We start from the raw sequence: 27,916 nt of genomic DNA on the forward strand, positions 1-27,916 counted from the left end.
TACAGAATATGAAGGTTTATTTCAAAAGAATACATTTGCAAGAATACACATAAATGCACTCAATGTAACAGTACCTTCTGCAAAAATAGGTTACATAATACCCAGTAATGAAAGAACAATCTTATTTCTCTACAAATTAGAAAGCAGAGAGAAGAGCCTGGACAACCTTCCAAATGGAGGTTGAGTTGTGTATGTTGTGATAAGGAGCTAACTGGAAAGCATGACACCACAGAGCTAATGTTGGTAAATCAAACTACGAGCACACAGCTGCAAACTATTCTTTTATACAGGATTAACAAATAGTTTGGTTCCAATTTGTTTTTACACAGCTCTAGTGCCTCGGGGAAAACGCTTATCAAAGATACACAAAAAACTATCCAAAATTACAACGTAACTATTAAAATGCCTCCAAAATTGAGAGGAAAGTAATCATGTTAAATTAAAAAAATTTAACCAGGACATCCAGACAAGATTTCCTGTTTTTAATCAGAGAAAGTTTACAAGAGATTTCAATAAGTTATCTTGAAACCAAGCAGCTGTAGATCTTAGAATCTTCGTGGAGGTCCACCTTTAAATGGCTTAAATCCTGAGCCACTTCCCCTCTGCATGGAATTGCCTGTGATCTGTACAACTCTATTAATTGGTGAGGAGTTACTGGAAACAAAGGGTTTAAGAAAGCATTAAGTTACGGTAAGGATCCAAACTCTCGGCGTACAGGTAAGAACATTGTTACATCACTCGCCTGCTAAACTCTAAGTCTCAAGAGAGACCTGAAGCCACGCAAGGGCAGAAGCTGTGCCCGCAGCCCCTGGCCTCCGTGCGGCTGCGCAGCGCTGCCCCCTGCGCTGGGACAGCGGGGGGCTGCGGGCTGGCGCGGCCAGGCGGGTTTGGGGGTCGGGCAGCAGCAGCCCCCCCCCCCCCCCCGCCCCCCCCCAAAAGCTGCTGGCACTGAGGCTTTCACCCTTGGCCTAACCCAAGCTTTGGGAGCTCAGCAGGGAACCGAGGGCGGAGCGGGTTCTGTACCTGGCATGCGGGGCCATCATGCCGCCTCCTCCGCGGCCATCTCCCATGCGCCTGGCGTCATGGTACCCGCTCCCCTGCGAGCTGGGGCCGTGCCAGTCTTTCCTTGGTCCGGCTTCGCGGCTGTGGCGTTCCACCACGTGTCTGTCCTCGTTATAGTGCTGCAGCGAGAAAGCCAGGGTCATGTTGAGAAGGAAAGGCCTATTTTGTGAGCCAAAGGCAAGGAGCTGCTCAAGCCGGTGAAGCGTGCACTGCTGTACAGTCAAGCATCTTTTGAGGTTCCCGCACACAGGCAGCTAACCCGAGCTTGCGAGAGTCTGGATAACAGTAACTCCAGATGCGGAAAAGAGACTCATTTGCAGTAACGACCGAGTGGATACGCAGGGAGCGAAGCTCACGCTTTACTCCCAGGGCTGCCCTGAGCTCACAGAATCATGACAAGCATGTTCTATGGAGCTACAGAAAGAGAAACGCTTTAAATGCTTCAGGATTTGGTAGCACGGAGCAATTTCCTCTGCAGCCTTTAAAGACGGGTCTCACAGAAGGTTTCTCTCTCAGTAACACCTCACAGATCACAGTGACAAACTGCACTGGGAGTAGCAGGCAGTGTCAGGTCAATCTTCTGGTCTGCCTGTAAGATGCTCGACATAAGAACTGGGTATGTTTTCTGCAATTTCTTGGCTTATTCAAAAACCCAACAAAAAAGAACCTTTAAGACAAACTAAACTTGAAAACAGCCAGAATGCTCGCGAGTGACTTGTATGAGGCTACGGGGTCATTTTTCCAGCCTCTCAGGCACCCAAACACAAGGGGACTCACTTGTCCTCCGCCTCGCTCTCCCATCACGCCGCGTTCTCCTTCCCTGCTGCCGTACCCAGAGGCGCTGCTGCGGCTGCCGGGCGGCGCTCCCCTCACGTGTCCCGACACTTCTCTTCCGGAGCGGTCTGGCCTCTCGCTTCTGTAAAAATGGCTTTTATCAAAATTTTGGTTTCAGTACAATAGAAATGGTACCAAATGGCAGCACTGTAGACTTCAAAGATTCCTTTTTTGGTTTTCAGGATCCTGGCAACTTGCGGTCAGCTCCTGGGAAGGCTCTGTCCGATCTCTGGGGCTCTCTAAGCCATTTCGGCTTACAGGCTGTTTGTTCACACGCCCCTTCTGGCCCCAAAGCACCCTCGCTCTCTGGTGCGGCACACGATTAAGAACAGACTGCAGGAGTCACCGTGCAGCTGAGAGGTGAGGTTTAGTCTAGCTGACAACCACACACCACTTATTTTTTTTCCTAATGCTTTTGGAAAGTGACTTATTGCCGCTCTTTACGAGGGGGTCTATTCTCCCTTTACCCACCGCTTCTTGAGGAACTGCCACCACGGGCGAGTTCGACAAGAAGTGGTGCCCTCACTGGTCTGCTGGCCGGCCAGCACATTTACCTGCCGTCCCGTTTGTCTGTGCTTATGCTCCCCTCGCTCTTCCAGTTGGTTGGCCTAGGTGGGTTGGAACCAGTCTCTCTTGGATGCCGACCGTGGGGCATTTCAGGCCTGTCATGGATGATCACCGTTCTTCTTTCGTCTCTGTCTCCCCGCACTTCTCGTCTGTCCGTATCCCGAAGTTCGCTTCTTGGTTGTGGGGGTTCGTTTCTTCTGGACTCGCTGAAGTTCTTGGGATACCTCTCAAACCCGGGCTCTTCTCTTCGTGCCGTCGGGCGAGTCTTTTTTGCTTCACCTTGATTTACAAAACGGTCTCGCCTAAGTTGTTAAAGCAGGAAAAAGTCACTGGCTTGTCTCCTGTTTTCCCACTTCTCTGCACACATAAGGACGTGCATGAGTACACACAAACATCACTCATCTTTACACTACACGTTTATTACCACACATCTGGTATACACCTCAGAGATCCTTCCCACCCCAAACGATATTTATTCTACAGTGGTCATTTTGAGCTTTGGTTCTTACAGCCAGTTTTACATTTCTTTCTGCATTTATCATGTTTTGGTCAGTACAATCTAAGCAATTGCAGGGCCTCCTTTTTGCCTAGTGTAATGCAGAAGGAGTGCCAGATTCCCCAAGTCAGCTAAATTCGAGATCCTTGCAGCATAAATGGAAGTCTAGAAGCTACAACTGTGTGGTCTTAAGTCTCTAACTGGTTCTTGGAGACATTTAATGGAAACGTGGAGTTGGATCTGGAACCAGCATTGACTGCACAGTTGTATGGATCCTGACGAACACAACGCATTGAAGTAACGCTCTTAACTCTCATTAAGTTGGTTGCTTTTAGCCTCGCTTCTTAAGGAGGTAAGTTACTAAGTAGGACAGATCTACTCCACTGGAACCCACTTACAACTAGATGTGAAAGAGCAATAATCGCAAAAATCCTGTCAAAATGTCACCCAGAAAAGAGCACCAGGCAGCTAATTGAAAGTCCTCAGAGAAAAATGGACTGGATTCCCCGAATCAAACAGCCAGTCCTGACGACACAAGGAATTTCAGGACACTACTGCAATTTTATCACATAAGAACCATATAAAGCCTTTAGCACCACTTTAAATTCTGAACAGGTAAGAGCGAAGTCCACAGAGAGGTTGACAGGCAAGTACCTGCCCTATCACCTAAACTTACCTATCGAAAGAAGATGATGGAACAGAAGAACCTTCTGGATATCGTCCCCGTTCTCTGTGATCAAAATCATTAAACCTGTTCTGCTGGCGACTGTAATCTGAACCATGACTAAAACGTGCATCTGTATCGAGAGCCATCTTCTTATTCTCATTCCAGTAAGGATCATCTCTCCTTTAAGCAAAACAAACGAACCCTCATCACTTACATGTATCCAAATCAAGGCCGAACGTGCAGAAAAGCGTTAAGAGTCAGTTGTCTGTCGTTTGACCTTTGGAAAGTCACTAACAAAGGTAGACTCTTTAAATAGAAATGAACAAAATCATTTAAGAAAAAAATACACCAAACCCACCCAAACACCCCTCTGCTTGAAGTGCAAATTAAAGAGACAAAATATCAACACAATAGCCAGTAAGATCTAAGCAATGGTATACTGTGTTGGGCAGTTTCAAAACAAAACCCAACCAAACCCCAACAAAGACATGGCTGTTGCAACGTTATGCCTTGAAAACAGCCTTCTAGGAAAAAAAAAATTGCCCTCTAGAAAACCAAACCCCACAAAACATCCAAAACATCCACAAATCAGAACAGCTCTCTCAGGACAGACTAGCGTAGGAACCACCACAGCCTTGCTTCCTAGAAACCCTCTGATACACAGTCTCTATGATCAGAATGCGAGGCACTAACGTGTACCATCAGTGGCCTTGAAAACCAAAGCTGTCTGTCTTCCTCTGGTGAAGGAATGTCAGCGTTCTGCTACCGTACCTACCACGACGACCTACATTTACCTTCCGTGGTACCACTGACAGGTCAACTTTATGGCTAAGGTCTCGGTCCTGTTCTAATAATCAAATCAAGGTCAAAGCCAGTTTAATTCACGTGGCTCAAACAGCAAGTGATAGATCTGATCAGCTCCAGTAAAAGTTAAAAGCCATCGCGTTGACTTCCTGAGCCATCCATTTACCAGAAAGATGAATTCTTAACAGACTAGAAGCTAGAAATGTCAACAATTAAGAGGCAGAAAACCAGTTTTCCTCAGCAGATGCACTGAATCGCATCAAGCTTTTTTCGTGCAGTAAGAATGAATTCATGGCACGCTTCTCCCATTTCAAACCCTCCCCCCTACAGATAAGGGATGTTTCGTGCTTGGCGTAAACTGCCGTCAAAACCAAACAAATACCAGAAATCCAGTTCTTAGGACTTGTTTCAGGCACCAACGCGTTTTCAAGCCGGAGCAAGGCCAGCAGCTATGTCTGTTTACCAAGGGCTGTAAAGCACCGCTTTGAGCACTGGATTACCTGTGATCTACGTCCCGTGGGCGTTTCAAAGAATTCCTCTTCTCCTGTTCGTAGCGAAGCTGCTGCTGCTGCCGCCGAAGTTCCTCCCGTTCACGAGCAATACGCTCTGCTTCTTTTCGACGTTCCTGCCACGAAAGGAAAGGGGGAATAAAGACAACAAACCACATCGCTCTTTATCAGAGCTACCTATAGAACAGTTAGCAAGTACGTGGAATTAATACTTAATCGCTTTCTATTAGAGGCTCTCTGATACAGTTAATCCTTGGACAGCCTCTATGATTAAAGAGCACAAGGAATACTTCTCTGAAAAAGTAGACAACAGATCTGGAGAAGCTATTGGCTGTTAGATAGAAATATCTCCAGGGAATTGCTTGTATTGGTACTGTCTTTGTTGCCCAGAAACACATCTCATTAAGTTTGTAGTGCCATTCTCTAGGACAAATCTGGTAAAATTATGGGAGACTAGTCTGGGCAATATTATCTGCTGTACTTCAGTCTGAGAGGCAGACACGTACAGCCACCACATAAATCAGTATAACAAGAATTTGGCACCCATTTACTCACAAGTCAAGCAAACGAGCATTATGTAATGTTTGGTTGGTTCTCTCATGGGCTGGGCGGAAGGGTGAAGAACAAAACTCACCGCAAGGGTTAAACTCCGAAATACTATGGCACTACAGTCCAAACCACACACACGCCTACCTGTTCGATACGAACACGCTCCCTTTCCAAACGCTCCCGTTCCATCCTTTCCCTCTCCAGTTTCTGCCTTTCAATCTCTAACCGCTCCCTCTCTCTCTGCAAGCACTCTTCTCGCTCATGCATTATCCGTATGCGTTCTCTCTCCCGACGCTCCCGCTCAGCAATTTCTCTTCGCCTAGAGGAGGGAAAAAAAAAAAGGGGGGGGGTTAAAAACTCATCTGAAACATTTTCTCATCCAAAACTAACATCACCGTAGGCACAGACATTAAAGAAAACTATGTGAAAGAAAGCTCTTGACAGAAGTCCTAGTGCCCTGGTATTGGAAGTCTACTCCTTTTAGCCTCTGGCAGCCAAATGTGTTTTAGCAGGCAACAGACACGAGGAAAAGTTGCATCAAGAATCATCATTCCTGACGTATTTCGTGCTGGTTTTGTATTTTTATGTTGTCATCTGGCAGACAACAGCTTAGCAAAGAATAGGATTTGGAACTTAAAAAAAAAAATGCTATTTTAGCTCTTGCCCTCTTCAAGCTAACAAAAAATTGACTTATTGTTTTCTGTCCCCAAGTAAGACAGAACAACATGAACACTCCAACTTGCACAGGTCAGGTACACTTGTCAACAGCTTCATTTTGCTTCCTTCTTCCCACCTCCTACAGCACAGCTTACAAGAGGCAGGAAAGGCATTTTCTCCCTAAAGCTTTATGCTTGCTGGGAATTCCTTTGTTTAGGGAAATCCAGCGAACAACAGGAGACATTTAACTATCCTTTCCAAACTCTTGGCCACATGAAAAAAGCAGAGTAGTGTAGCCATTTGGTCCTTTTATTTAAAGAGACAAGATTGCATTACGCTTGATTTGTCATTTAGATGTACAACAGTTCTCTGTTTAAAAACAGACAAACAAGAAAACCCCAACACATCTCCTAGTCAACTTCTCGAACAGAAAACTGGCATGCAGTAACAGGAGCTACACCCCCCCAGACCAAACACTAAGCTAGGTGTGTACATACATGGCTATTAAAAGATTAAAGAGTAATTTTGGAGCCTGTTAATTCATATAAAGATACTGTCAGGTAGAGCCCCAGACTTTAACATCTGAGTAAAGGGCTTGACAAAATGCATTCTGATTAGACTTCTAAATATAGTATCTGATCAATTAATGTATAAAATAGCCTTTAGCAAAAAGTTGAATTACTACCTTCGGAGTTCAACAGCTCGTCGTATTCTTTCCAATCGAACCATGTGTTCTCGCAATCTCTGTTCCTTCATCTTTTCAAAAGGCAAGATATCCTTTCTACCCCTGTATTCCCTGAATTTCACTTTATCTTGAATAATACGCTCTTTGTTCCTCAATATCTGTGGCTATAGATAAAGATTACAATGGTTATTTCAGAAGTCTCATTCCTTTAGGGAGATTTCTGGATGCTATGTTCAAGTATCATTAACTACTTAGCTTCCCAAAGCAGACAAAGCTTCTATCTAAGCTTAACAGTTTGTTACAGTTTATCGACTCTTCAGTGAAAATATCAACTGTAAGTCAGTATCACATCAGACAAGGATTGCATCAAATCTATAGATACTTACTTTATCAAACCTTCCCCTTCTAACTGTCCTAGTGTGGCCTTGGTCTCCTTTTGTTTGGTCTAAAACTACAACTTGACCTGGGCTTTTGCCACCTAGTGAAGGGGGGAGAGAAAGAAGAAGAAAGAAAAAAAAAAAAAAAAAAAAAAGAGAGAAAAAGAAAAAGGTTTAACACACACAACATCTGTCCCTATTTGCCTATTACAGATTTTCCTTAATTTCTAAATCTCTACATTGAACAGTTACTGGTAGGAGAAGCATACCAGCATATGTCTGTAATTAAATAGGAATATAAAATAGGGAAGCGCCTACATCAGCTCTAAAGTAACACACGTTACTGGTGTCTAAAGAAAGAACAAGTGTTTGATTGTCTGGTTTCTGGTAAGAGCAAGAACATGCCCCCAAACAAGTCAGACACACAGATTCAACAGGAGGAAACATGGCTATATTGCATACTTATTCTTTTCTTTTCTTCAGTTTTTTTAGTGGATTCTTGATTAGGGCCACTTGCTCCATTATCACTCTTCTCATCTTTACCTTCTGTTTTCTTTGCTTCTTTACTTTCTTTTTTTTCAGATTTCTCAGATTTCTTTTCTTCTTTTTTGGTTGATGGAGTTCTTGTTCGGAAAGAAATACACAAATGCAATGAGCAAAATTCAACGGAAAGGATTTTCACAACTTCAGAAGACACGTGAAATTTCTTACTTGCTGGCTTTATCACTCGATGCAGACTTCTTATCTCCCGTGCTTCTACTCGAACCAGATTTCTCATCGCTTTCCTTCTTCAACTCCTTTTTGGAGGGATCGCCTTTCACCTATATTTTTTCCCCAAAAGCAAACAGGTTAATACAGATTCTTGCACAAGCTGGTCTACTTTGGGAAAAGTTTTCATCTTATTAAACCTACTTTCTCCACAGAAATCTGTTGTCCGTGCAGCTCTGTTCGATGGAGGTGCGCGATACACCTAGCCACTTCTGTGCTAGAAGACATCGTCACTATGCCGTAACATTTTGCCCCCGGGCTTCGTGCATTTGTGACCACTTTTGCACCAAGTACCTACATGAACAGGTAAAGTTCAGGTTTTGAGAGAGACATTTCTAGTAAGAACGTGTTGGCATTCCAATAATATTTTTACCCTAACGTATAAAACCCCAAACAAACCAACCCACCCCAACAGCAACAAAAACGCCACCCCACTAGAAAGACTGACGCTCCAAGTTTCCATGTAATTCCACAGGAAGCTGGAGCTTTGAGAGCTTTATCCCAACTTCCACATCAAGGCATATTAACGCTTACGTCCTGTCTTGACCAGTCACAACCTCGTGCACATTGTCCAAGAGCTTCTTTTGACAGTTACCATCAAAATCCATTCACAGAAACACCACCGAGCTGAATTTGATGGTGCACCTCTGACAGATGAGCCCCCCAAAACCTCAGCAGCTGCCAGTTAACAGCAGGAGGGTATAAGCAGTATTATGCAGCAATTTAGTAAGGCAGCCCGTTCGCCAAAGGTATCTAGCAAATGTGTCAATTAAGCAATTCTAGCAATCAGCTCTTTGACACCTGCTTCTTGACAAAGCATTATGCTTTGTGTTCCTGCTCCTTGCTGGAGGTTCTGCAACTACTGGAGCCAGGCTTCCTGATGTAGTCAAGCTCTAATGCAACAATTTTCTCTTTCTAGCAGCCTGCAATGGTACCACCATTTAGAAATTAAATATTTCCCAATTAATTTAAAACTGGGAAGCTAAGGAAATACAGGTACCAAGCACCTTTACAGCAAAAGCAGCTAAAGAATTGGAAATTGTAACAAAATATACTCTCAGGTTCCAACACTTGTGAAGCCATTAAATACAATTACCTACTAAATTAATTAGAAAAGTCACATATCCAGTAAGCAATATACACGCTTGATATTCACACTGCTAAGAGGCTGACTAGTTCCCCAGATGCAATAATGTCGTAACTCCACAGGCTTATACAAATACTATAAAGTCGCACAGCTATCAGCAGCTCCTTTGAGAAAACAACTGCAACAAAAACTGTTTTCAGAAGATTGCTTAGTTTGTATGGATTTTGCATTGTTCTATGCAATTTGTACGTTAAATTAAACCAAAATCCAGGAAAACAGACCGAGTGTGTTTAAGCTGCCTGTAAAAAAAATTCATTCAGTCATTAAAAGAGTCCCTAAAACGACAGACATTAACTGTCGCGTTTTTTTACCTATTTATCCCATTCACGAGCCCTCAGAACACATTTTAAAAACAGTCTCCCAAAGCAGCAGGTTCTATAAAGGCTGTTTCTATTACAATTCTACTGGTTAGCACATTATCTTACACTCACAGTCAAACAAAGTTGCTGCAAAAGAACAGAGCCATCATTATTTAATTAAAAAACCAAAAAATAAATCTTTTGCATCTATCTTACCTCAACAGGAAGAAAAATGTCTTACAAAATTAACATATGATTCTTCCTGTAAGCATGCAATCTTACTTTAGATGCTGAAAGTATTGGGGTTTTTTAGGTTACACTCGTTAGACATTTCATCTCAGACTTTTATTTAAATCAAGCATTACTCAATTTCTGTAACTGAACAGGGGAGGGGGAAGAGACACACACAACACACATGGTATTACACCCCACAAAATACCTTTCCGTATTTGCCAAAGAGATTTTTCAAGTCAGCAGCTTTTGTGTTGGAAGACAGTCCGCTGACCCACAGGTTTCTAGTTGAACTTCCACTGCTACCACTAACACTGCTTGCACTTCCTGAAACAAGTTTCACAGAACAGCCAAAAAATTAAGGAGACAAAGGTACGTTGAATATTGAACTAAACTGTTGCTGAAAAGAGAAACTTAGCCTGTTACCTTTAAGTAACTGTTTATCCGGTTACCTTTCTTGAAAAGACTTCTATATAAAAAAAATATAGGCCATAAGATTTCATTTACCCAGGTATTGAGACCAACAGTTTAGCTAACTCATACCCAAATGACACAGCTAGAAAAATCACACAACTCTTTCTTAAAGGCATGCTTTACCCCTCATTTGGGTATGGACATTTAGCTTCAACTTCTGGTTCTTATCAACAACTTCCATCCAAGAAAGTTTTTTTTAGCACCCAACCTTTGTTCCTTCATCAGTACACCTTCACACTACTCCCATTTACCAAAGAGATAGCAGAATGGTAGATAGAGGAGGGAGACTTTGTTAATCCTATCCTGGAATACTGTGGCCAATTTCCACTACTTCTTGAAGTATCTGCCCTCCATCCAGAGCAGCTTTCTAAAAATACTGCTGGATGTAGAACTGGATGCAACCCACCAAAGTGATTTCCCACATACAAAGGAAAATACGAAAGAGCCAGAAAAACATTATGCACCTCAAACACCAACACACACCCCAAACCCGCCCCCCCTGCCCCAATAGTAGCCATTTTTGCAACAACAACAACGAACTAAGAACTCAGAAGACTCATGTAATCTTATTCCAAACATCTTTTCGTCTAACATTCTTTAATTAAGCTTGTTGCTTGCTGCTAAATGCATGAACTGCTTTTGAGTGTTTGAAGTACAGCCAGTCATACAGGCAAGACCAGAGCTGGATCTCCAGCTAAACAGCTGGGAAATCTGGTGGTATGCAGAGTTTTAAAAGGTAATTTAACCACCTTGAGGAAAAAAAGAAGTTTTCCTTCTTCGATGTATCAAGATGAAGTAAGAGCAAAAGGCAACAAATCTCAGTTATTGTCAAACTAGGATTATTTTGATAATCCTAGATATCTTGATAAACCATGATACACTTACAATATCAGTAAATATCATCGAAGAGCCACTATACTGGCTTTGGCTATGTATTTTGACAGCCTTACGACAGTTACGGTTGTCACATATGCTACACAAAAGCAGATTTGCTGTATCTTCATTACATTTCATTGTAAGCATATAACTACCATGGTAAGACATGCATCTACAGAATTATGCCTGTCACAAAAATTTCTCCTCAGAAATTCATTTATCAGGTAAAGTTGCATGCATCCATTACTGACGTGCAAGAGATTCTGTGACAAAGGTTTTTGGCAGAGAGTAGTAGGCAAAACAAGGAGACATAGGAGCATTTGTTCAGCTATGAAGCATCAGTGTAACTAGTGACATTAACGTGCTCTTGAGCTCCGTCCCGTGCACTTGTAATCATAATACACGGTTTTATGTTAACGGCCAGAAGCGCCAAGGTAGATAAATAGGCCCAACTTTGATGCACTGAACAGCCAGAAGGGCAGTTTTGGTAGCTGGCATCTCAGCTGTTATACTTGGTTGAGAGTTCACTTTATTTAAAAACGAGCTAGAATTAAAAACAAGACCAAAAATTTCAATGTTTAAGTACTTGCAATTGTTTTTTGCCTGTTCTGCGTATAACATCAACCCAAATCCTTGTATGTAAGTTACAGCAGGCTTATCTGAAAACCACACCTTCTCACCAAAACAAAGACTTGGGAAACATTAAGTGGAATTTGCTCCCAAAAGTATTTTGAAATAGGAGAACATATTTTCATTGAGTCTTTAGAATAAGCGGTTTTGATCTTATGAGGAATCTGGCATAAAATATATACGACACACACACATAGCTAATGACTACTGTACCTCTAGCACAACTGACTGCAGATGGATGAGTTAAATCACATAAGCCATTTTAATATGTTGCAAGCAATTCCTCAAACAGCAAAGCATTTAGTTCAAGACAATACTACCCTAATTCGTAGTAGTTACCTTTATCATCCTTTGACGTGGTCTTGCTTTCTTTAGATTCCTTAGTAGAGCTAGAGAAGCAAATTAAAAATCAGAAGAAAATTGAAAACACAGAATTTGGTAAGCCTTGCATTTTATACTACTAATACTAACAGACAAGTTAACATTTCAAAAAATAAAAATAAAAAGGGCTAGACTGTATATTTGAACAAATGATTCCCTCATGGATTCTTGCACTGATTTTCCCCAAGATGCCTGAAGATCTAGATTTTCTGACAACTCTATTCAGTGGACATATGGCAATCTTCTCCAGATTTCAGGACGGGGACTTGACTTCATTTTGTGTTCTTAGAACTGATAGCTGTTCATTACCATCATCACAAGGACATTTAAAAAAAAATCGTCAATTTGAAAAAAATAAATAAATGCTGACAATTCGACAATGCAATCAGTAGGACATAGTGTCTATACGAAGATCTTGAATTTTAAAAAGTAACTTATGGCGGTCAAAAAAATCTATAGGCAGGAGCATAGGATACTAATTACAAGATTCTTGCTGCTACCCCCTTAATGTAGAGTGATCTTATTGAATGCTGGTACTCAGTATCGTAAAGAACTGACATAGAAAAACAAACCTCTTTGCTTGACCAGAGGCCCCAGTAGACGAGGGACCTTTCTTCAAAGTATCCTTTTCTTTGTCTCCAGATTCTGCTTTCTTTGAACTTTCTCTGGCTTCCTTCTTGACGGGATCACCCTTCACGCAGTCTTCCTTCTTACCATCTTTATGGTTCTCAGTCATCTCATAGTCCTTGCTTTCCTTCTCCAGGCTCTGTGAAATGGCATCCTGCCCATCCTTTGGCTTACTTGCTTCAGAATCTGTAATTTTCACATTTTTACCTGTTTCTAGGAGGTCATCACCATCAAAATCCAGAGTGATGGCATCTTCAGCCTGGATTGTAACCGATATGTTATCATCCTCAGCTTCTTTCACAGAGGTGTTAGCTTCCATCTCTTCGTGAGCCGTGTGATCAGCCTCAGCTAGGCTTTCTTCTGAAGGAAGAGGTTTAGATACTTCTTGTGTACCATCACCAGAACCTGCTTTATCTAAGAGGATTTAACAGGAATAAATATGGCAAAACAAGAAGTTTAAACAATTTCATATGCATAAGCTAGAATAGGACCTAGAAAATACAAAGCCAGTTATTAGCACCGATGGAAGGTTAGAAAAAAACACAAGGTGTATTAACACAAATATAAATCCTTTACCCAGGATCACTTATTCTTCATGGCAAAACACATTTTCTAGAGACAAATACCAAAACATTAGGAGGCAGAATGTGGTTCCATCCTGGAGATACCCGTTCTTCATAAGAAGTATCCATTTTCCAGTTTAGGATTTAGTGTTCCAGAAGAAAATAGTTGCTTTGGATGCTCACAGTTTGATTTAATGTGTCTTTGAATCTTCCTGGTTCTAGGACTTCTAACCTTCCCAAATCCGAAAGAATTACAGTCTTGGAGAATTCCAGCCAGTCTTCCACGCTGGTGTTCTCTTTTGCTTTTCCTTTCCAACGAGTTGGTTGGCAGTCAAGTTAGCTGCACAAGGCTGCTGCAGAACATGGAGGAGTGAGCTTTAATCCAGAGTTCGTAGACAAACGGTTCTCAGTCTTCATCCACTGGACAGATTTTCCATCTCAGTCCCACACAGGCATCTCCAACCGTATTCTTGGATTTTCACAGATGAGACACTTCAGCCATAGGGTCCCTCGTAAACGTGGAGCCTGTAGTTTTATCCTCTAACTTCAGTAATGTGTTTATTCCATCTTGTGTAAAGCGATGGTATTCCGTGTCCTTTCCAGTCCACAATATATAGAATCCTTAAGACTTCTGTCCAGGAAGTCTGTTTGCCCAAGTGCATTACATTCCTTCTATAGTTTCACTAATGAGCACAGCTTAAAAAAAACAGGTAGCCACTCCACAGGTTTCCAAACAACTTGTTTTACCATCCTATATACAACTGGTATTTCTAAGTGACAGTAAGCCAAGCATATGATGGTCCACATATTTGTTGGTGGCTCAAGTTCAGTGTAAGGGTGTATCATTTCACTCAATTAAACATCAGTTACTGCAGTGCAAGTTGGAAGCTTTTGCATCAAGACTTACCGTATATTAAAATCAGAGTCCTTGAATACTATGGGGTTTTTCATTAAGAATCATAGTATTACAACTACATTATCCATCCACCACAGTAACTGATAAGTACTGTAACCAACTCTTAAGAGTAAGGTAACTCTTAGGAGTGAAATAAACCCACTGACTGCAACGATTGCAGGTGCTGAGCTTAATAATGTCGGGAGACAACTGATACTTAGTGCTGGAGACAAGCCTGGTATTAGTAAAGAGACTGACTATTACAAGACAAAGTCGCCTGCTCTACCAGACCAGAGACCTCTGAACTCTATTAAACGTTAAACATACCTTTCTCATTTTCTTCATCTTCACCATCCTGCAAGAAAAGGAAGTCAAGACTAAATGTCTCCTACTTTAAAACTTTAAGCAAAACAGTTCATATTTTCCACAGAATTTCTATCGTATGAAGGCAAATTAATTAACCAAAAACTGTTTCCAAAGAAAAGATGATCTAGAAACAAGCCTGTGCATCTCCCTTGTCAAATCACTGAAAACTGGTGTGAAACTTCACTGGTATCTACCTGCAACACTTGCAGCTTGCAACTGGTTGGAACACACAGCTATTTTCTTCCCCCCTTAACTCAACGGGACGTTTCTAAACTGTCCCATGTCTTGCTAAAGCCTTCGGAGTGGATGTCATGCTGCCAATTACTACTTTCAATGAAATGCAAGCAATCCATCCCTAGCTTTAAAAGCTTAGGACAGAAGTCAGCAGAGGAAGCCTACCTCGTTTCTAAGTACCTAACAACGAAACTGTGATTTCAATAGGTATTTACTTATTTATCATTAGCCTCACTGAGCAAGATGTGCTGTTCGAGATGTCCCGTTTCAGACATCAACTCCATGTAACTCACAATGAGTCGCTGAACTTCTGAAGATGTTACAGGTGTTGTCATTAACAACAACAACAACAAAACCAACCCCAACCAACCCACCCACCCACCCCCTTCCCTCCCCAAACATTCTCCAAAGGCAAATCTCTACATTAAAACAGGAGTTTTAAACTCAGGTACAGGCTGTATATACTATATTAGCATTTGGCACAGCTCTCTGAAGTATTTTTAAGAGAGTTTCAAACATATTCCTTGATAAGTCTATGCACTGAACGGTCCCAAATTGTAGGCAGGAAGCTGCATTTAAATAGGATATCTTATTCGGAAACCACAATTATCTGCACTATAAAAAAACAGGAATGGAAGTTTCCCGCACTGTTTACCTTTACTGTATTACATCATCTGACTCTTAAGATGCATGCTGGAACAAAACGCCAGTCTGAAGTGACCTTTTCCAACTAAACAGACATGAAAATCAACTTAATAGAACTGATCTGGAACTTACATGGACAGGTGGGAAAGTGTAATCTTCTATGTCTTGACCTTCATTTTCCTAGGAGAAAATACAAGTGACTTGCTCAGCAAACCATTTGTAAGACACTTAAACATTGGGAGAGGCAAGAGATTCAGTTAACTCAGAAAACGTTCCAGCTAAGGGGATATACACTCAGCAAGGTGAACCACGACGAGCAGTTCTCACACCCTTCAATTCAGTGTTCAGAAGACCTATGTCACCAATAGTACCAAAGGCCACTTCGGAGATCTGTATGGACATAATTTTATCAATCCATGCCACATTTGTTTCAGGACTATTCAAACACAAGTCAAGGAGAACAGAAACAAAAGCAGTACAAAGAAATTATCTTTTAGAGATAAGCAAGACAAACTGAAAAACTAGTTCTGGCTTCCTAGTACTACGAACACACTTAGAAAAATGAACATTCTGTGGATAAAAAAAAAAAAAAAAAAAAAGCATGTAAAATACAGCAAAAGTACCTGACTTTCAGAATCCTTTTCTGCATCTTCTGTTGTCTCTGCTGGCTCCAGGTCATGGTATCTTTTCTTTTCTGCAGATGGTAGCTCTTTAGAATTCAAGTTCTCATCTTCAACAGATTCTTTAAAGTCCTTTAATTCATCATTTCCATCCTGATCACTTGCATCTTGAGTCTCCAGTTCACTTTCCTTTTGGTGTGAACAACAAATATTTGGCATAACTAAGGGTATTAGCTATATTCTGAAAGATTCATGGCTAGAATCACTTTTTCTGCAAAATATTGTATCGCATCCATAATAAAAAATTCATAGTATGTTTAAAACCCCCCACACCTTCACACCCTTAGGCACCACAGCTGTGAAGGCATTGCACATTAAAGACAATGCTCCAAATTTCCACATCAATTAGTGCAAAGAAAATGGAAGCTTTTTTGGGTAAATAAAGCCAAACAGTAAACTTAAAATGCAAACTGGGAAAAAAAATGACATACTTCCTTTCCTAGAAAATAAAGCCAAACATTAAACGTAAATACAAACTCAGAAAAAAAAAAAATCTACATACTTTTATTACCTTGACAAAGGAATCTTCTTCAATTGAAGCATCACCAGTTAATTCATCAGCTTCCTGCTTTTTACCTGAAATGACAGGAAACGGTAATGACTAGAGCTGCTACGCAGAGCAGACTTTCTGTCAATACTGATTATGTTTTGGGCCTTAGTTTATTATTTTCTATATGCTCTAGTTTATCTGAACTATTCACAATAATATAACCCTCCCAAAATTTAGTATTTTTAAGGTGAGGAGAAAAAATGTCAGATGAGTGAGCATGAACAACCAATGCTGTTGCAAAAACAAGCTGTTACAAAAACAAGCTGTTACATCCCAGTTCGTGATTTTAATACCAGCCCTTCTACTTTGAGTGATAACGGAATTCAGGAGAACCTTAAACTGTACGTTTCTGGAATTACTGGAGTTAACTAGCCTTAACTTGAGACTTTGGAAAGGCCTTGCTTTATAGGATAATTAGCATCGCTGAGCAATTTAGGTTAGAAGGGACCTCTAAAGGTCATCTAGTCCACTCAACCTCCTGCTGAAAAGTGGAGCTAAGTTCCCAGTATGATCAGATTACTAAGGATTTTATCTGGCTGTGTTTTTGAGTATCTACAAGTATGGCAACTGCAAGCCTCTCAAAGCCACCTTTTTCAGTGCTTTTCATCACTAGAGGGAACAATCAGTAGAAGAATTGCGTCAGGTGAAGCACTTGGGTTTTCTACATGTTCTTTACTGTACTAAGGGCATGTTCTGTTGAAGAATTCTGTTCTTCCAGCACATGTGCACTTTTCTCTATTAAAGATGCCTCTGTGGACATGACAACTAGACACACTTCCCTTTGGAACCCATTGCATTTCCCTAATCTTCTGCAAAAACAAGACCAAAGAACACTAGGTATAAATATCTCCACACAAACCCAACAGTTGTAGAGCATTCTGTCTCTCCAATTCGTTTTATCAAAGATCAGCCTATGCAATGGTTTGCAGTAGCTCAAGGTACAAAAGCAGTTCTGTTAGGAAGTGCCTTTACTGTCTTCTACTGAAACTCAGTGTCCATTCAAGATGCAAATGAGATGGCAGTCATAAGCAGCACTTAATGCTTTATTTTTTGACATCACATTTTCCCTCATCCCTTCATCCTCTAATGAATGGCTAAATCAATTCTACAGATATTTAAAAGGAATAAAAAGAAGAACATAAGCCGAGGTATGATACAGTATGGACATTTCTGCTACCTGGAATAGTAAATTTCTGTCAGCAATTAATACCCATAGTCTTTCACACACAGTTCTTAAATCGCATTTCAAAGCTGGAAACTGCTGAGCTACAGGACAAGAAGAGACACTACTGTTTCGGTTTTGCTTCGATTCCAGTTGGTTTTACTGATTTCACTGAAGGGCAGCACTCTGACAGCACCCCTATATACAGCCTATCGTTGTGCTGAGTTCAGACACGCACTAGTTGCCAGGGAAAGACACATGGCAGAAGTTACTTCTAGGATTGCAAAACACGAGATCTACACATTCTGATCTAAATGCCACTGATTTTCACAGAATCATAGAACAGTTTCAGTTGGAAGAGACCTTCCAGATCATCGAGTCCAACCTTTGTCCTAGCTCTACCAACACTGCTAAACCACGTCCCTAAGTACAACACCTACCCGTCTCTCAAACACCTCCAGGGATGGTGACCCCACCTCCTCTCTGGGCAGGCTGTTCCAGTGCCGGACAACCCTTTCAGTAAAAAAATTCTTCCTAATGTCCAGCCTGAACCTCCCCTGGTGCAGCTTGAGGCCATTTCCTCTTGTCCTATCGCTTGTTACTGGGGAGAAGAGACCGACCCCCACCTTGCTACAACCTCCCGTCAGGCAGCTGTAGAGAGCGATAAGGTCTCCCCTCAGCCTCCTCTTCTCCAGGCTGAACAACCCCAGCTCCCTCAGCCGCTCCTCATGAGAGACACACTCCAAATCCTTTCCTCGCTTGGCAGCCCACCTCTGTACCCTCTACAGCACCTCAGTGCCCTTCTTGTAGAGAGGGGCCCAAAACTGGACACAGGACTCGAGGTGCGGCCTCACCAGTGCCGAGCACAGGAGCACGATCCCCTCCCTGCTCCCGCTGACACCACCATGGCTGACACAGGCCAGGATGCTGTTGGCCTTCTTGGCCACCTGGGCACACCGCTGGCTCACGTTCAGCCGGCTGTCAGTCAACACCCCCAGGTCCCTCTCTGCCCGGCAGCTCTCCAGCCACTCCTCCCCAAGCCTGTAGTGCTGCTGGGGGTGGTTGTGGCCGAAGTGCAGGACCCGGCACTTGGCCTTGTTGAAACTCATGGAATTGGCCTCGGCCCCGCAATCCAGCCTGTCCAGATCCCTCTGCAGAGCTTCCCTACCCTCAAGCAGATCGACCCTTCCACCCAGCTTGGTGTCATCTGCAAACTTACTAAGGGTGCACTCCATCCCCACGTCCAAATCGTTGATAAAGATGATAAACAGGAGTGGCCCCAGTACTGAGCCCTGGGGGACACCACTTGTGACCGGCTGCCAACTGGATTTAACTCCATTGACCACAATTCTCTGGACTCGGCCATCCAACCAGTTCTTCACCCAGCAAAGCATTATGCCCATCCAAGCCAAGAGCAGCCAATTTCTCCAGGAGAACGCTATGGGGAACAGTGTCAAATGCCTTACTAAAGTCAAGGGAGATGACATCCACAGCCTTTCCCTCATCCAACGAGCGGGTCACCCTGTCACAGAAGGAGATCAGGTTTGTTAAACAGGACCTGCCCTTCATAAATCCATGCTGACTGGGCCTGATCCCCTGGTTGTCCTGCATGTGCTGCATAATGGCACTCAGGATGATCTGCTGATCATCCTGAATTTTACTTCATTTAAAACAAAAAAAGCAGTTCTGGTTTACAGTTGTAATGCAATAGATTTGGGAGAGTCTCATGCAAAAAAGCCAGCAGCACAGACATACTTAGGGAAGTTAGCTTTCCTCAGAAACAGGAGTGCATTTACACTGGAAAGGAGAGGTTTTGATATGTATCACAGCTGATGCCTGACAGCAAGGCTAACCCAAATTTTGTATTATTATTTTTGCGTTCTGTGATAGAATCTACAGCTACAGATAGCTTCAATATCAATAAAAAGCAGTGAGAAACAGCCAGGATTTCTACATACATTCAACTGTTTTCTGTTCTGCCCCTCTCGCATTTCCATTCTTTCGTGTGTTAAACCTGAAAGACCAAGTTTTTCCTGCATCCCATGTCCAGCTAAGCACACACAGAGACAGGAAAACACACAGAGCAAATGCTAGACATATTCAGCAACTACCCAGCATATACTACCACGAAAGCTATTTAAATTCAATCATTTTGCCTACGGAAATCTGGCAGGTGAATTAGAACCCAGACTTTATAGGGCATAGAGAAAGAAAAAAATTACAAAGCTACCTCAAGTTAGTCCCATCATTCTGCAGCAGCAGCTACAGAACTATATTTCATTGGCATGTCCTCATCAAGAGGAAGTTACACCTTCCAGTAATGAAGCTGTCCATACCTTTTATTTGCTGCTAGGTCAAGCCAGACAGGAATACGTGTTTTCATTAGCCTTTCTTTAGTCTGTCTGTCTTTGCAGAAAGACCCATTGACTCTGAGTACCAGAGGTATTCCAAGGCACAAGGGGACCTGAAAAATGACCTTCACTTTTCAGCTTCAACCCAAAAAGTGGCAGGAAGTTTGCTTTGCCTCTCAGTTCTGTGTCTCGGGTTACTTTGATCTGGTTAGTCACACTGCATAAAAGTGGCACTCTAAGGTTCTGATACAGAGAGTTTTCAGGTGTTGGTACAGTAGCTTGCCAAAAAACTAGTGTCCTCAAAAATTTAACACTCTTCCACACTGATACTCATCCACAATGGGCTGCTGAAAGGCAGACGTGGCTCATAATGTCACATAACTAAAATCAGATTGCACCAAACACCTTCCAGAAACTCACGGTTTCTGTGAACTTCATTAAGACCACTATCACTTTGAGGAAAATAACTGGGATCAAAACATATGTTAACAATCACAGTCAGAACAGCTGGACCTTCTGCAGACAACAGGTATAGCAGGTCTCAGGTCACACAAGCTGTCAACATAGGATAAGATTTCTGTACAGGTTTATCCATGTACAGAATGTCACTGGTGTAAGCAACCCTCACCACAAATCTGGGTGCCTAACACCACAAATACTCATTTACCTTGGAATGGTGGCACTCCTTTATAAGCCATGCTCAATCCCTTTTCTGGCAATGGCAATTGCTACACACCATAAAATTGCAACAGACTATTTACAGAGAGAATGAATATTCTCCTTAGAAGTAGAAGATTTGGAGCATCTTTAAAATATTGGTTTAACTTTATGCAGGTTTAGCTTTCATCTTATCTACAAGCCTTACAGTAGCATAAGCTTGTTCCACCTATTCATGATCCTCTACGTAAGAAATTCAGGCTACCTGAGCATATATAGAATATAGAAAAGTGTATTTTGGACAAGTCTTAAACAAACTAGACATCTGCATCTCATGCAGAAGTAGTGACACAGTCATCATAAAATTTTGGAAGAGTCAGTGTTTGCATTTCTTCTGGTATTCCTGCTGAAACCCCCGACAGGGTTCTGTCATGCCTGATGCTAAAGATTCAACAGAAACATGGGACAGGAGGCAAAAAGGAGGAAGGGGAAAGAAAGTCTCTACAATGAAATAAACTCTTTATAGCATTATTTAGTTAAGAGCTCTACTGCAATTTGAATAGTCTCATTTACCACAACACTAACAAAAGTAAATTATCATTTTACATTTCAGTATTCTTAAATGGTACCATAGGGTAACAAGAATATTTACATCTTCTACAGTGTCTGCAGGATACTTCTCTTAGTCGTTTAGGGTTTTTAGAAAGGATGTACTTCACAAAGTCAGATCCTCTCCAGAGGATGACCATTTTGCTCATAAGATTTGTAATCATATGATTAAACATTCATAACACTTCCTAGCACAGCTCTTTAAAAGCTATCACTCACTCCCACCTTAATGAAATGACTTAGGAAATATTTGGCAATGACTAGTTCTTCCTATCTGTGGGCACATGGAAGCCTTACCTACAGTTTGTTGTACGCTGTTTTTATCTTGCTTCAATAAGACACGATATATCATAACTTAAACGATGAAAACAACTTTTCAATATTGGAACAATCTATGCAAACTGTTTCTAAGGTTCAGTCCACGTGTTATTTTTCAAGTGTTGATTTCAGCTTCCAATATCTTAAATTTCTATCATCAATACTGAGTTCACGTATTTTAGCTTACCAATTCCCTCCCTCCAGAGAAAGATTCTTTTCTCTATATCATCTACTCGTTAACATGCAAGAAGAAAGTCTAATTTAAAATGCATGTTCTCTTTACAAATAATTTACATACATCTTTCCTCAAAAGAGGAGAATGTATTCATTTCTTTGTAATATATGCTATCTTGAGGAAAACACTTGAGAAAGGGTAGGGTCTCAACAGTTGGTTTAATCTTGAAAGAAATACTTTGAAGTTTGCAGGGATATCTACAGTTATTGAACGCCACCAGTCAGATACCTAGAAATAATAATAAATTAACAAACCTACTTTGTGGGTCAATTAAGACAGACATGCCTTGTAATATCAAGAGACCTAATTAGTCCTGCAACAGCACTGTGTGCAAAGGCAGCCCCTGCACACCCCCCCCCCACCCCCCCGAACATCTGGGGAAGTCAAAGTTCAATCTTTACTATTTTCTTCAGCAACTGCAAAGCAGATCAACAGAACAAGCCACTGAGAAGTAGGGACAAAGCAGCAACCCGTTTGCCTTAAGAAAAATAAAATAATTTTAAAAAGCAAGTCAAAGCAGCTTTGGAAAAAGATCAATTTAGAAAATTTATTTAGGAAAAAAAATATTTAGAAAAAATTGAAAACTCAGGTTATCCAAGATTAAAATCAAGGCATTTGCACTAGCACCCTGCAGATCACGTCACGTATGTAACATGGCCATAAGACACCTATGTTCAGTGTAGCTGAGAATCCCGATCCTTCTCCAGTGACGACTCACTGGGAAAGAAGACTCTGACCTACCCCTGGACAAGCTCACGGCACAGCACAGTGTTTCAGAAATCAAGTCACAGAACTACAGTAACAGATGTTAACAACTCAGACAGAAGAAGAAATAATGAACTGACAGTTTGTTAAAACAGTTATTTTAACATTCCTGAAGGACATGTTATTTCCCCCGCTCCACTCTCCTTTTGAAGGCCAACAGTGTACAACTTGATTGTTGTTGGGTTTGGTTTTTTGGGGGGGGTTGGTTGGGTTTTTTTTTTTAACTAACTAAACAGTTTTAATAAAGAAGTCAAAATTATTTGCACAGTAATATAAGCCAGGCTTCCAGTTGTCAGCATTTAATCTAAGAAACTGTACTGCCAAATTGGAAATTCAGTCTGAAACTAGAGGGGTACTTCAGACATGAATAGGTGTCTATCTGGCCTTAGAAACTGGACAAGCAGCAAATAAGCATCTTTGCTCACACTAATACTCTGAGGTTAAAATTAATTAGCCTATAAATCTGTTCTTCACCCACACTAATTCCAAAACTTGGCAGAAAAGTAACTTTCAATCACCAAGCTGTCATGTATCAATGTGCTACAATATTTTTGACTGCAGATACTTCAAATAAATGTTCACATCAGAAACAGTTGAAAAATATTTCATAGTAGCCGTAAAGTAACTTGCTCTAGATACCAGAACAAGCAGCAGAATGTTCAGGCTTGGGAACAGCTTTTTCCAAAAAGCGGAATTTGTCCATAGCTACTGGACTCCAGGGTAGAGAGGCACAGCTGAGGCACTTAAAGATGGAGGACTCGGTATTTGTTCCATCTTTAAACTTTCCAACTTCAGTTGGCAAAAACAACTGATCCCACCTGTATAGCTCTTCTGCAGTTCTTCACCCCAAACGTTTAATTAAATTCGCTTCTGGAAAAAGTGACAGATTTTGACCAACTTCGCATACAGGATTGATGAAGGATTCTTGCTGGATTACAGAATCCTTCTGCAAGAAGTTGTGATGCAAAACCCTCCTATTATACACTTTCCCAGTGAAGATCCACATGGCTCCCTCTATGTTATCTCAATTTTGGGCAGGTCAGTAATTGCCCCACTTTAAATATGACTCCTTTTTGATACAGTATCTTATGCTGCAGAACTTGGTAGGGCACACTGGCAAGCTGCTGTCTGTTTCAAGAGAGAAAGAAGGTCCACATTCAAACCAGTTTAGTCAAGGCCTTATTCTTCTACTCATAGTCTTTCACAGACATTTCTTCCCTATCTCATTGCAAGTTGGCTTTGTATCATCACTGTCAAAGGCTTGTCACAGTCCAGTAAAAAACTGCAGCATATACTTAGTTGATAAATCAATTTATCAGGCCATTACAAAACCCTGTTCTACAAAAGCAAGTCCCACTCTTAGGCTCATTCCTGTTCCTCTCCATTTTTATCAACATAAAAACACAAAAAAAGCATCAAGAGGGAAAACAAACGTATCGCTCACACACACACACACACACACATTATCCCCTCTCTAATTCAGCCTGCATCAATATTCCAGATCAAGTTTTTCTAACAGACAGCGCTAGGGAATTAGACATCTCACCTTTTCCACAGAGTTGCAGTAAAACTGGCTACAAAAGACATTCAGATCTAAAACCGACAGCAGTCAGACACAGTTTGTGATTTTTCAGAAAGGAAACCTCCTTCTTCCCTCCCTTCCACCTCTCTCTGGCTGCAGTAAGGAGGTTTATCCATCACTCCCACTCCCTGGCCTTTTCTGAGGCCATATTTTCTTCGTAAATGAACATCCAATATTCCTCCCCTCTGTACGGCAGTGATAGCATGGGAAAAAAATACAGGACTAGTAGTGCTGCTAATTTTACCGCCGGATAGCAGTAAAATAATTAAAGACACATTAGTATTAGTCTGAAGCTGTGGGGCGGGGAAGCAAGCGTTAGCAAAAGGCCTAGAGCGATCTGTCAGAAAAACCAGACAAGGAGGCAACACTACTCATAGCGAAGAGCATGGACAAGCACAAGGAGGGTCAAGAGAGACAATTCCAAGTGAAAATTCAGCCCTACTGAATTCAGTTGACAGAAATGCATCTCCTACATGCCTTTGAAAGTCTTCTAGTGTTACATTAGGGAATACATTTTCGAAGTGTTAGATTTCCAAGATTTTAGGGATACTTTCTGTAACATATTTCAGCAGAAAGTGCCAGAGAGGGCGATAACATCAGAATCAGCAGCTAACACATACAAGGAATAGCTAAAGCATGTATTTTCTTACAGTTAGAAGTAAATCAGTAAGATTTTTCCCTAGACAAATTAGTGAGTTTTTCTTGTGCCACACTTGAAGATTAATACAGCATGAACCTCTCATAATTTTGGCACAAAATCTGCTCATAAGACTTTTGTAACCCAAAAAGCAATGAGGAAAAACTCTTGAGCTTGCAAAGTGAGCAGGTAAGAATTTCATGAAGGTCTTATTTTACTTTGAGGTTGACCAAGAATGCACCTGTCATACGTACGCTTTACAATTCAGTTCCACAGAAGTGGCTGGGAACAGCTACTGAAGCCCTGCCTCAGGCAGCAGCATCACTAGTAGGCAAACTACCTTTGCAGCAGCAAAACAGTATAACTAAACAAGCAGCTGGTTCAAGAGCATTACACACACTGTTATATTAGTCTGGAGAACAGGAGGAGGGTAAGCAGCAGGTAAGGGAATGTTCATTGCAGCTGAACAACTAGACATTTAGATCTCTACACGAAAAACTGTGGAAGCATTTCCTTATTTAGCTTCCGTGCAGTTTTCTCAAGCATCAGTTACCTTTCCAGAGTAGGGAATAAAGTAGTATCACGGAAGAAAATGAAACCATGTTGTCAAACAGCTTATTTCCTTTCACTTTTCTAGTGTGTCAAAAGTACAGGTAAGTTATTCAACTTTCTAAGCAAATAAATTTTATTATTAAATTTCCATTCACGGCAGCAGCCAAAAGCGTGAATAACCACTTCCACCACAAAACTCAGCCTAAGGCAAGTGACAGTGGTATAAGAAGATTGATCATTTCCAAAACAGGTATCTATAGCACATGTACGAACATACATGCTATGCATAAAATGGATGTTTCCTTTCCCAGTATTACTTGATTACAGATACTCCCAGAACAACAGAAAACAAAAATCCAAACAAAAATCCCCCAGAACCCCAACTCACAAAACAGTATTTAAATACTTATGCAAAAAACCAAACCAAAACAAAAACCAAACAAAAAAGAAAACAAAACCAAACAAACAAAAGAGCAGACACAATCACTGCCAAACAGATCAGTACAGAATCTAAATAATTACTTTTCACAACAGAAGAACTAAAATCTCTTAATTAGACATTTCACAGTGAGCCTTCAGAGCCCATTCAGGAAGTTCCTATTTATAAACCCTGTCTTCAGTAAAAAGTATGCTAATGAACTCACACAGCACAGTCCTCTCCAGGCAGTGACCCCCCACCCCATATTACCGCACACCCACTACTTGCCTAGGCCCAGCACTTTCTCATGGCTCAACAACCACTCGGTTCTCCCTCGGCTTTTGCACGGACCCTCTCGGACGCCCCAGAGCTGCTCACCCAGCACCAGAGCCACCCAGCGGCTCCTACCCCGGCTCTGCACCTGTAATGCTCCGTGTTCAGGATGTCTGTTAACACAGCACATGCCAAAAATCTCACAGATCGTCTACCCAGTCCCGGCACTTAGAACACAAGTCTGCAGGATCTGCAGGCAGGACAGCCGCTACCTCGTAACACATCTCTTAAGTCGCCCATTTTCCATATATACCTAGCATTCCTATACATACAGCGTATATATACAGTGAAATATATATTTTTTCATATATACCTAATCTATATACAGTGACTGAAAACAGACAGGTAAGGCAAAAGATGCCTTATGTGACAGAAGTCACAAACCACAAAGTCACAATTGTATCTGAACTACAGGCCGCAGTTCTATGCTCCTTCTATAGGGCAATATATGCAATAAAAACTGCTTAAGAATTTAATGTATATTACTGGATCTTAACCTTTGCCTTTAGTTGGTTTCTTGGTGGGTGTGTCAGCCGAAACAGTTATTTCAATATTATCTGGATCGCCTCCTTCCTCTTCAATAGCCTAAATGAGACAAAAAAATACAGTTTTTAACAGATTTCTATGGGAAGCTAGACAATTTAACTTCAGCAGAAGTCAGTGAGCCAAATACTCATTTTTTTCAGTCTCAAAAAATATTTTCTAAAACACTCTGGATTAAACCTTTCACTTAAAAGCCGGAGGAGAGGGAGGGCACACTAACAACAGCAAGAGTTTAAGCTGTTAAAAATTACATTTTCAAAGTGGAGCTTCCCACGGAGCAGCACATTTCTCTTTGGAAACACAACACCAGAAGGCCACTACCACATCCACGATGACACGCAGGGCAGCACCAAAACAGGAGGGAGGGAAGCACAGAAACCCTCCAGCAACCACCAGCCCCAGGGCTCGCCCCGGCGGCCGCCCGACAAGCTCCAGCGCCCGGGGCGGCGGGCGGGCCGCAAGGCCGCGGGGCGAGCTCCGCCGGCCAGCCGGGGCTCCGCCAGCCGGGACCCCGAGCCGAGCCCGGCCCGGCCCCGCCGCCGCCCGAGAGGGGCGTGCCGCCCTGCCGCGGCCACGCGCCGCCGGCGGGGCTACCCGGTCACGGCAGACCCTCGCCCCTCCACCGACACCGGCGGCGGCACGGGGAGAGGTCCCGCCCCCCACACCGAGGGCAGCCGGCGGGGCCGCGAGGGCCCCGCCCCCGGAGCCGTGCGGCCAGCAGCAGCGGGCCGAGCCCCTCAGCGGGTCGGGTCGGGCCGGGCCGGGCCAGGCCGGGCCGGCCCCTACGGCCTATGCCGGCCTCTCACCTGCTTGAGCCGGGAGATGAGCACGGTCTTCACCCCGGTGATGTCCAGGTTGCGCCGCTTCAGCTCCGACTTGAGGTCGATGACCCGCAGGTCCGTGATCTTCTTGCTCTCAGTGGGGGGCAGCGCCGCCACCGCCGCCGGAGCGGCGGGTGCCGCGGGAGCCCCCGCGGCGGCGGGAGAGGAGGCGGCGGCGGCCATTTTAGAGCGACTGAGCGCGGCAGCTGCACGCACAATGAAACCCCCCCGCCCGGCCGGGCCGCCGAGTACCCGGATGGAGGCCGCGGCCGACCTGGAGGCGCGCGCAGGCGTGCTGCGGCTCACCTGGCCCTGGGACCTCCCCGCGAGAGGTTGGCGGCGGCGGGCGGGCCGGGTGGG

The 27,916-nt window shown here is 42.6% G+C and overlaps 1 protein-coding gene across 2 annotated transcripts; it reads right to left on the bottom strand.

Moving 5' to 3' along the window:
* SLTM (SAFB like transcription modulator) lies at positions 1-27,739 on the bottom strand. Of its 2 annotated transcripts, none has more exons than XM_086471432.1 (21): positions 27,542-27,739; positions 26,690-26,777; positions 16,535-16,599; positions 15,967-16,152; positions 15,476-15,523; positions 14,426-14,453; positions 12,586-13,054; positions 11,972-12,021; positions 9,861-9,979; positions 8,120-8,269; positions 7,919-8,028; positions 7,670-7,830; positions 7,217-7,308; positions 6,831-6,994; positions 5,633-5,807; positions 4,931-5,055; positions 3,636-3,806; positions 2,451-2,765; positions 1,840-1,978; positions 1,024-1,181; positions 1-654 (listed from the first exon to the last, which is right to left on the bottom strand). In XM_086471432.1, the coding sequence occupies exons 1-21, from the start codon at positions 27,737-27,739 to the stop codon at positions 546-548; spliced, it is 3,120 nt and encodes a 1,039-aa protein (XP_086327558.1). In that variant the 3' UTR covers positions 1-545. The 2 variants fall into 2 exon arrangements, with proteins under 2 accessions (XP_086327558.1, XP_086327557.1); XM_086471431.1 differs by having other exon boundaries at positions 1,840-1,990; positions 16,526-16,599.
* Between the last annotated feature and the right edge of the window lie 177 nt (positions 27,740-27,916).

The sequence above is a fragment of the Leptosomus discolor genome, chromosome 11, assembly GCF_034619465.1.
Source record: "Leptosomus discolor isolate bLepDis1 chromosome 11, bLepDis1.hap2, whole genome shotgun sequence".
Classification (NCBI taxonomy): domain Eukaryota; kingdom Metazoa; phylum Chordata; class Aves; order Leptosomiformes; family Leptosomidae; genus Leptosomus; species Leptosomus discolor.